We start from the raw sequence: 11,010 nt of genomic DNA on the forward strand, positions 1-11,010 counted from the left end.
CGACCGTAGCACGCTTAAATCTGATGAACTCTCAAAAGTTTGGTCACACTGGAAAGATTAAAGTTTTTACGCTAGCGTAATTGTTTGTCGATCTGGATACTAGGCTTAACAAATAAATACTATTATTGTACTAACCGGCGTACTAAACGTTAACACGGTGCAACAACTTTTTCGATGTTGCAAATTTTAGCGGCAGTGTGCAATCATTAATTAACAAAAAACGCGCTGCGTTATTGAAAGTAGTATTAGTGTGAATGGGATATTATTGTATATAAAAACAAATTATCGAAAGTTTCTCGGACCGGAAAGTACAATGTACATACTCATATATGCACATATCGGATCTGCATTCTCTTGTTAACCGCCTAAGCTTCAAAGTGAGTCCCAAAAAGTTATTGCGTGTGCGCGTGAAGAATATTAAGAAAAAAGTTAAAGTGGCTGCAGGTAAGTAATATAAAGTCCAGTCTATATTTATTTTATGTGTCATAAACAAGGTTCTCAAAATAATTATCTAGTTAAATGGAAATAAGTGATCGGAATTAAGACAGTATTTAAATAACATGGCTAAAAAATAATCTATGCGTCAATTCTAAGATGTTCGAAGGGCTAATTAGAAAAAAAAGTTATGGACATATAAAATTTCCCTGGAACTGTCGCGCCAAAATGCATCCAAAGCCTTAATATTGTTTTTCACATAGCCAAAGGTTATTATATTTGACATTTTAACGGTCCGATCTGTATGATTTTTTTTTTGTAAGTGTTCATAAAACCGAATACTGCAAAAATTGAGAAGAAATGCGGGATAAACTATTTTATTTTGACTGTGTTTAAGATTCTTAAATTTAAACTAAGAATATCTAAGCACCAAGAAAATTTCAATAAGTTAAAACTAATATTTTAAATTTCGCATCTAAATCTAGAATCCACTGCTAAGAACGCAAAAGGCCCAGGCCCATACTCCGAGCTCATCTCTCTTTAAATAATACCGCGGTATCTCAAAATTTTTCTTATAAGCCTGATGTTCCTTTATATGACGTAAGAGACTTGATTATTCCAACCAAAAAATTGATAGAAAAATCGAAAAAACATTTTTGTATGTTCTGTCCAAAACTGCAAACAAAATTTGCACGCCATTTGCAACTCGTTCATAAGAATGAGAGCTCAGTGAGGAAATTTAATTGTCTTCCAAAAAATGACAAAAAAAGGAAACAATTAATTGATGAAATCAGAAAGAAAGGCGACTTCATGTTTAACACAGATAAACAGTTCAACAAAGGCATTTTGATTGTTCCTCGACAGAAACAAAAAAACTCAAAAAACCAAGCTGCTGATTTTGTTTGCTGCAAATTTTGTTGTGGGTTCTTTCCAAAGAACACTTTGCGCAGCCATGTAAAAAACTGCCCTGGTAGTAGTCACAAAAAAGGAACTCGTGATTTACTTAAGAATGGTCGTGCCAAAACAGGATTTGTCCATCACTCTGCTGTCGATGTTCTACGGGAAAAAGTATTGCCGGTGTTAAATGATGACGAAATTTCACGAAACCTACTTTACGATGAGCTTATAATATTATATGCAAATGAACAATGCTTCCGCCACAATGAACTTCAATATGACATGATTAGAGCGAATATAAGGTTGCTTAGCAGATTGGTTATGGAATTAAAGAAAAATTCTGAAGACATTCGAGAGCTCAAAGACGCCATTGCACCGAAACATTTAGACGTTCTTGTATGCTGCATTCGTTCTGTTGCGAAATGGGATTCAACCACTCAATTTTTTAAAACGCCTTCGGTAGCGACTAACCTCACCGCGTTAATAAAAAAATGCGCCTACAGACTACTGGCACAAAGCATAAAAACACAGAATGACGATCAAAAAAATCAGTAAAAGATTTTTTAGTTTTATGGGAAACTGAAATTCCGATTTTTATAAACAAAAAAGCTTGTGAGGATCAGTCGAAAATCAAACGTTCAGCACGAACCATTCTTCCATGTAAGGAAGATATTAAAAAGCTTTTTGATTATGTCAGAAACAACTCAGAAAAAGCTCTTCACGTATTAAAAAATAAATTTGATTTAAATGCCTGGAACTCTTTGATTCAAAGTACACTTATCGCCCTGCAAATTTTTAATCGACGACGAGCTGGTGAAATTGAACGACTCACTATTGAGAATTATAACACTGGCCACGCCATTGAGGAAAATATGGACCTTGAAAATTTCGCATCCCTATCAAAGGAATCACAAGAGATTGCCAATAAATATACAAGACTAACAATTCGCGGAAAGCTGAATAGAACGGTTCCAGTGCTTCTTACGCCTTTTGATAAATTTTGTATAGAGACTATTTTAAAGTATAGAAAAAAGGCTGGCGTAAAAGAAACAAACATCTATATATTCAGCGTTGCCCATTGTAAGCCCTTAGCAAAACCTTATGTAAGGGCGTGTCCCATTTTAAAAATGTTTGCGGAAAGGTGTGGAGCTAGATGTTCAATGGCTTTAAGAGGTACTATGCTCAGAAAACATTTAGCTACGTATACCTCTCCGTTAAATGTAGAAGATATGCAAATAGACAGACTTGCAAACTTTATGGGACACCACAAGGATATACACAAGAGCATATACCGCATACCTGTATCAGTAGCAGAAATTACAGAGGTGTCAAAAATGCTAATGGCAGCTTTGGGAAACGACGATCCAGAGGATGAATCTATTCCTGTTCCGTTAACAAATAGTGAGTAATGTTAATGGGTGCCAGTGGCTTACATATTTATTAACATTTATGATCATAACTTCTTTTTAACGGTGATAATTGTTTGTGGTTGATCTGGCTCTAATCAAGAACAATATCTTGCAATACAATTTTTTGTGCAACAAAAAAAATGTGATTTATGTTAAGACTAAAATTAATTAATTATTTACAAGAATAAAGCACATATTTTTTGACCAGAATGTTCGAGTATAAAGAATGAAATTAATTATTTACGTTAAATATAATCTATGTAAAAATTAATTTATTAAAATCAGAATTATTTTGTATTATGTTTTTTGTAAGCACTATAAATATAGTTGTTTATATTTTGTAGATGATTTCGAAGACTCCGGGTCAAACTATTCGGACAACAAATCTGAAAGTGGATCCGATGACGAGTTTCTCCAAAATTTTAAAAACAACGAAAAAAAGAGTATGTATTGCAATGAATTGCATTTAAAACCTTCTAAGATTAAAATCGCTAAAATTATTAAATATTATTTTTAGCTTTTGAATAAAATTAATAACATTTTTAATAAACCCTTTTTTTAGGATCTTCTTTTGGAAAAATTCAACGAAAACGCTGGACTGCTGAAGAAATTAACGCCTTGACCATCGAGTTTGGCGAACCAGCTCAAATTTCAAAATTACCTTCGTTAAAAAAATGCATCGAGGTAATCAATAGGAATCCCCATCTTAAGGATAGAACACCCCAGCAAGTCAAGTCTTGGATTGACAACCAGAGAAAAGCTGAAGGGCGCAAGACTGGATCTTCTCTTAATAAGAAAAAATATAAACTTTAAGTTACATTATAAAGAATGTTATTCATGAATGTTATTTTTATTTTTATGATTTAAAAACTTATAAATGAAATGTAAGTGTATTTTTTTCATTTTCGCTCAAAAATAAAAAGTTAAAAACAATTGCAAAAATTACACGGCGTTACATGTTTAAACCCTTTATTTGAGTACCTCGGTGGATGTCAAAAAATTTCTCAATGCAATGATTCTGTCAAAAGCGACCTCTAAGTTGGAAAACTTATTTATTTTCTTAAAGTTTATATGAATATAATTTTGGGGTCTCTTTATTTGTTGTCCCGAAAATCGCCTTTTTATAAAAAAAAGTTCAATTGACTTATATAACGTAAGGTCTATATGAATATAATTTTGGGGACTCGATGGAGTGTCCTCGTTGTGTACGTTGGGATAAGCAATATGTTCAACCAGGTGGCAACCTTGTACTTTTGTCCCCGAAATAAGCATTCTATACCTATATAAAAAGTGCCCAATTTATGTATTTAATAAAAAGTTTATTTTGAGGACAAAGTCCCCAAAATTCAATATATATTTCGTGTTCCTGAAATAGACGCTACATACACAAATGTAAATAAATAACGTGGGAAAGCTTGAAGAGCTCCAAAATTTATTGTGGATAGTTTTTGGGTCCTCTTTTATTCAGTTTTATAACGGAAACCCCAAAATTTGTGTGTCCCCAAAGTGGTCGCTGAACATACATATATACATATATAAATATTTTATATATATAAATATTTTTGATATATAAATATTTTTGATCATTTCATTTTCTTTATCGCTATTAAGAAAAATAACAAATATAAACAATAAAAACCCCAAAAAAAAACAAAATTTTTTTTAATTTTTATACATAATAAGAAATAAAATAACTTCATGAAATTACGTTATTTTTTAAAAGGAGGGAGATGTAGTGTATGCACATATAAGTTCTTATTACTTAACATAAATATTGAGCGGCAACACCTTGTTAGCCGAAGTCACAACGCTTTGTTGATATACAAATAATATACATAGGGCATTGCCTTTGTCACTCAGCGACAGCGTGCCAAGTGCCCAAACACATTTCAAGTGCAAACGTAATACGATATGAACTCATTGCATTCACCGCTTAGAGCCGAGCATGGTTCCCACGCTGACCGCTTATCTACATATGTGCATGCATAACTCTCTCTCTCTCTCTGCACATTTTACATATTGTTACTTTAGATATATAAAATATATAAAACGGCTGCTCTGCCGCTGCGCCGACAGCTATCAAGCCTTAGTTTAAGAGAACTAAAGAACATTCAATAAAGATACATTCAACCAGAAGGTTGACTTCAAAATAACACTGCTTTTGATAACTTAATTGGAATACATTACACTGCATTGTAGAAATCAATTGGGACACACCACAATACTATCATTCGTAGACTAATTTCACGACTGCCCAAGCTTAAGTTGGTTCTCTTCCCTTGTTGCCTCGGGATCGAAGCTTTTAAAGTTTATCTTCGTAATTTTCCGAAGTCTTGGTTTCCGAAGTTAATTACCGATTAAGATTAATGTGAGTAGCATGGAAAATTTGGAAGCGAACGCGATGCCTAAAAATGAGGGTTCGCGGTGTTGGGATTCTTACGGATGTTTAGTCTTAAGTTTGGCTCGCCTTTGGCGGCTAGCTAGGGGGAATTTGCTTACGTCTTTCTCAAGCTTGGCTCGCCGTTTGCGAGGGTGGGAATGTTTATATGATGGGAACCCGTGAAAACTCAGCAGCAAGCTCTGCCAAAATAAATTGGTTACAATTGTAGTGATTGTGATTCTTAGTTTTATGCTCGCTACGTAAACGTGCGGCTAGCTCAGAGAGGTTGTGAGTTCGTTCCACCAAATTTATATTGAGTGACTGCCCGTGACCAAAGGATAACGCCAGAAAGGATTGCGTTGGTGCTGGTTTATTGATTCTCAAAATATAGCCTTATTGCTACTGCTTTGCTGCCCGTTGTCGCTGTCTTCTGCTGCGTCGCTCCTGGCTTGCAGCTGCGCTGATCCTGGTTTGCCGCTGCGACGCTCCTGGCTTGCTTCTGCGTCGCTCCGTTGCTGCGTTGCTTCGGCTTGCTGACTGAGATCGGGAAACTTCGTTTCACCTTATCGCCTAGCCACCTCCTCAGGCCACGAAGCAACCTGTTTTTTGGCCCGCTCTTGTCCGTTCCGATCGCCAACTCCCCCGCTCTGGCTGCCTGCGCTTCCTGCGCTTCCAGGCTCTCCATGAAGTCTCCAGTACGCTCTGAAGGGCATCGTGCTAATTATGTTTAAGCAGTTCTTTTACCGACTTACGTGAATAAACATTTATTTAATTGTCGGTCATTAGTCAGCCATCGAAAACTCCGTTTCGTTTGACTTTCTGTATGATTTGTCCAAAATCAAACTACGATTAAACCGACAACGGCAATTAAAATAAAATTTTGCCCTTCCTTATTTTCCTTTGATCGTGCGGCCATTTTAATCCATTTTCCTTTTGTGCAAATTAAGTACATTTGGAGTACATAAGTACATTTGGCCGTACATCAAAGCCAATTACATACATTCCGAAATATACATAAGTGTACATACATAATTAAAATCCAGTGAACAATCTCAGCGAAAAGTTTAAAGTGTGCTAAAATATATTTCCAACGCACAGTGAATATTAATTACAGGGGATCCGCCAAAATCGGCCCCCTACTTATTTAAAGTGTCAATCCTTCGCTGTTTCCACAGCTAAAAGATTTATACCCGTTACTCGTAGAGTAAAAGGGTATATTGTATTCGTGCAAAAGTATGTAACAGGTAGAAGGAAGCGTTTTCGACCCTATAATGTATATATATTCTTGTTCAGGATCACTAGCCGAGTCGATCTAGCCATGTCCGTCTGTCTGTCCGTCTGTGAAATCTAGTTAGTCAAATTGGAGGTCTGAGTCAAACAATGGCGTATGTATGTAAGCATATACATATGTATGTATTTACATTGTACACAGTTGCAATTGCCCGGCAAAGATAACTCCTTTCAAAGAAAGCTATACGCTATACCCGTTGTGCAAACATTTTGACTTTAATATACATAATACTATTTAAAAATGTATGTGTTTAGCCAATATAAGTATGTATGTTTAATATTTCTAGTCATTTTATTGCACTCAAAAACATAAACATAAACACAGCTGCTGGTGCAGGACAAAAGCTGCCTGCGCTAAAGCAGCGCTGGTGCTGATGCTCGTGCTGTAAAGCTGCCAGCACTAAGAGATCTTTTAACTTTTTGTCCTTTTTTCCTGTGGTCACTATAATTCACATTATTTAAAAAAAAAAACAAAAAAAAACACAAGAAGGCATATTTATATTAAGTTGTTTAGCTGAGTAACGGGTATCTAATAGTTTTAAAATATTTTCGCCCACCTACACCTATGTGCACGACCGAACCTGTGTCCCATTACGCATTTTTCGTAATTCCGATTAAATGATTAAATATCAAATTAAATTCCGACCAATGCAAAACCAAATTTAATTGGCATTTCCCTATTTATTTTTTTTGTCCAACCAATCCGAGTGTGAACATCACATTATTTATTATTGCCCGAACATTAAATACCGTGATATATATAGTGACATATCCATAGCACCACAAACCTCTATGTACATGTCTACACACCCACACATACATACATACACACGTTCACATTACTTTAAGACACCCTCAAACCAATGACCAATATAATCAGTTTATATTGGTCTTTGCTTAAACCATGGAAAATTTCCATGTTATTAAAAACTCCAGACTAATAGACTAAACAATTTAAATGAGCCGCTGATCTGACGACTCAGGATACTCAGATTTCGGGACCGAAATCATAAACAAGATGAGAACAAAGAACGGTCCAAAGTACAATTATGAAAGTCACTCAATAAACACTAAAGCCACTCATTAAAAAGCTCCAAAGTTCAGAACCGAAGTTTGATCGTAGAAGAAGTAGGAGTTAGAGAGAGAGTTCAGTTTGAGTCTTAAAACAGTTAGGACGGTGTTCTTCCAAATAACCATTGTACTAGTTGATAAATAAAAATTAAATAAAGTTTTTTTTTATGTAAAACTTATGGTAAAAATATTTAATTGGCGCAGCCGGTAGGATTTCTAGTGAAAAAGTTAAACGTCAAAAACTAGTATATCCTGACTAGTGCGAATAAATCAGAAACCGTTTAAGAACACTAGTGAAATCCGCAAAAGACTCTACTCGCATAAACCAGTGAAAAATCCAATTCGGTCAATACCACTAAAAATTAAATAATTTAAAAGTAAAATATTGAAAACACATAAAACAAAAAAATTCCAATTCGGTCAATACCACTAAAAAATTAAATAATTTAAAAGTGAAATATTGAAACTTTTATAAAACCAAAAATGGCAACCCCAATCCAATTATCGGAGCTCCATTTGAATCAATTAATTGGTCAAGTAAAAAAGTTGCCCTATTTTGATGGCAATCCCGCCGACCTAGGTGGTTACATCGGGCGTAAATAAATAAGTTAGATTTAGAAATAGATCAAACAGATAAAACTATTTATACAGCATCATTAAACAAAACCATTACGAAGTGCATAGAAAAAAAACCTTCCTGATAGATTGTATAATGCTTTATCAAAAGGAGATATTTCCACAATTAACAATTTAAAAGAAAGAGCAATGGTATTAGGACACTGGGATGCAGTTCCCTTTGAGAACTATAGATCGGTGCGTTACGATAATCGCAGGAATTCGGGAAATACCCACCAAAATTATTATCACCAAAAGAATAATTCAAATTATTACCCAAGACACAGTAATAATTTTAACAGTTATTCAAATTCAAATTCGTATTCAAATCCAAATCCAAATTTAAATAATTCAATAGTTCCTCAGTCTTCAGCGAATCAAAATCGCTATTATCAAGAATTTAGAAATTCTCTAGCTCAAGGCAGAAAATCCATTAAATTACCAAACGTCAACATATGTACATATAATAATTCCCCAAATGCTCCTGTAAAAAGACAAAGACAAAGTGAGAGCACACAGAATAGGATGGACGTAAATTTTCAGCAAATAGCCTCGGAGCCAGAAAATTCTACCCATATATCAGAGTAATCAGTAAAGGTAAACTTCTAATAGCCATGGTTGACACGGGTTCATCTATTAATATAATGAAAGAAAATTTTGGGAACTTCGAAGTCAATGATGATTCGGGAGCTACCCGGCGCCGTCCCAGGAGAAAATGCAGTTCCATAACATAGTGGCTCCCAATGTAAAAAAAATAAATCGTCGAGACGACGACGTCTCGCATGTAGGGATTTGCCTCGCATAGCTTTCACACCGGTGACTTGCAGCGCAACAGCAGGTTGCATGCAACTGCACCGGGAGTGGTGGGCTGCGAGGCAAAGTAAAAAGTTAAGGGGAATTTATTTTTTTGAGCAGGCATGAGGCTTGACTCCGAATGGAGACAATGGCTCCTGGTCACAGCACAGACTAGGTGACCTGCGGGTGGCATCTTGGCCCTGAAGGCAAAAGATTTGCATCCGCAGATAGCTAAATTTGTGATAAAAACTGTGATGAAATAGTTAGGGCGTAGATTTTGATTTATTTATTTATATTTATTTATATTTTGTGTTTGTGTAGTAAAGTCAGTTGTAGTAATTCAATTTGTTGTTTTTTTTGTTGATCCGGAGGCTTTTGGTTTCTCGGATGTGTTTGATACCTTCTGTCGGTTGGATGCTTAAATGTGTGTTCGTGACCCGTGACTTATACGCGCTGCACGAACACCTCGTTTTTAGGATCAATCTACAAACGGGAAAGCCAACAGGACTCAACCACCAGCCAAAGTCCTTAACTGGCGGCTATCACCAAGAGTGATAGCCAGTTCAGTTGACGAATGGCTGGATGTGACGGGAAAAGTTGGGTTTTGGAGAAAGCACTGAGTTAGGTCGGAAGTCCACCGGCGAGGGTCAGTTCCATCTCCCCATGTCCAAAAATATCTCAAAAGAATCAAATCAAAAGGGAAGAATCATAGATATATTATTTATTTATTTATTTACCCTATCTATTTATTCTATTTATTTTCGTACATTATTTATTTATTTTTCCAAATATTTATTTATTTACTGAAAAAAAATGTATCGACTTCTTTCCTAAAATTACATTTATATATTTCGAACATTTATTTATTTATTTAAAATTTTGTTTCTATATTTATTATCTGTTATTACATGTTTATATATTTATCTGTTTATTTATTATTCTTCTTAAGTATTTATTTCTTGTGGTGATTTGTTTAGGGTAGGATATAGGAATTCTGAGGGAGATAGGTCTATTTTGGTTTTGTTGTTTGTGCGATACGAAGATGCCTTCCAATTACGATCTCCGATCGAAGGTTCTTCCGGCCGAGGAAGAGGAGAAATTGTGGTCCACCGATTTAGATGAGGTTGCCGGGGCCGAACAGCCACGGATATCGATGGGACTGCCAAGGACTCCGTTGGGTCGTCTTCATCAGGAGCTGCGCAGGGAGCTTCAGGTGGGAACAGATTCCACACAACATCTAGTTCTCGAGCAAGTGAACTCGGAGGCGATCCAGCTTCCACAGATCGATGGAAAGGATGACCGTACCCAGGAGGCGTTTCTGGACAACGCGGCGAAATCGGCCGTAAACGTGGCATTGGCCCAGGCGGCAGAGACCCATCGAAAGGCTCAGGAGTCCGGCGTCAGCCAGTCCTTAAGGGATGAAATCAGAGGTGGCTTCCTGGAAATGATGAAGCTGATGAACGAGGTGTTAAGGCCTGCTGCTCAGCGGCCGCAGCTTCCACAGGGGAACCATACCGATCAGCAGCAACATCCGGGTTGGACGGACACGGCGGCACCACAGGCTCCAAGTCTGGTCCAGAAAGGGGCAATTCCAAAGACGGCACCATCAGCAAGTACGATTGGCTCCCGTCCGCCGCCACCAAAGGTTCCACCAAAGACCAATATAATCACTAAGATGCGTAACGCCCATACATTGGTTTTGCAATATGCAGCTCGTTTTTTGGTGGCGACGAAAATTCCGCTCTCTCCGCTCGCACAAAGTTGAGAGCGTAAAAATCTAAAAATAGAATTGCACAAATAAGGAAGTGCGTATGTGTGCGTATTTGTTTGAGAAGACGATTTTCGTCCAGAAATCATTTCTGGACTAAGAAACTAATTGTGTGTCAAAAGAACTTCTATGATTGAACAGGATGATTATTTAAATTGCATTTATGTATATATGGCAATGAAGCTTGATGCAAAACTTTTTTACATAACTTAAAAATTAATATCTGCATATTTAATTCAAAGTTTCGTTTTACATATTTAAATTAAAGCTAAAAACATAACTTTTAATACAAAAAATATAAAACTGCTTGATTAAATTTAAAAATATTTCAATAAAGTTTTATAAATTTG

The 11,010-nt window shown here is 36.1% G+C and overlaps 1 protein-coding gene across 2 annotated transcripts; it reads left to right on the forward strand.

Annotated features, from left to right (window-relative positions):
- Nucleotides 1–212: 212 nt before the first annotated feature.
- LOC123037666 lies at nucleotides 213–3,698 on the forward strand. 2 transcript variants are annotated; one of them, XM_044459323.1, is made up of 4 exons: nucleotides 218–444; nucleotides 921–2,733; nucleotides 3,086–3,184; nucleotides 3,304–3,695. In XM_044459323.1, the coding sequence occupies exons 2-4, from the start codon at nucleotides 2,205–2,207 to the stop codon at nucleotides 3,552–3,554; spliced, it is 879 nt and encodes a 292-aa protein (XP_044315258.1). In that variant the 5' UTR covers nucleotides 218–444; nucleotides 921–2,204; the 3' UTR covers nucleotides 3,555–3,695. The 2 variants fall into 2 exon arrangements, with proteins under 2 accessions (XP_044315259.1, XP_044315258.1); XM_044459324.1 differs by lacking the exon at nucleotides 921–2,733 and having other exon boundaries at nucleotides 213–444; nucleotides 3,304–3,698.
- The last annotated feature ends 7,312 nt before the right edge of the window (nucleotides 3,699–11,010 follow it).

The sequence above is a fragment of the Drosophila rhopaloa genome, unplaced genomic scaffold (genome assembly GCF_018152115.1).
Source record: "Drosophila rhopaloa isolate 14029-0021.01 unplaced genomic scaffold, ASM1815211v1 contig_190, whole genome shotgun sequence".
In the NCBI taxonomy this organism is placed as follows: Eukaryota; Metazoa; Arthropoda; class Insecta; order Diptera; family Drosophilidae; genus Drosophila; species Drosophila rhopaloa.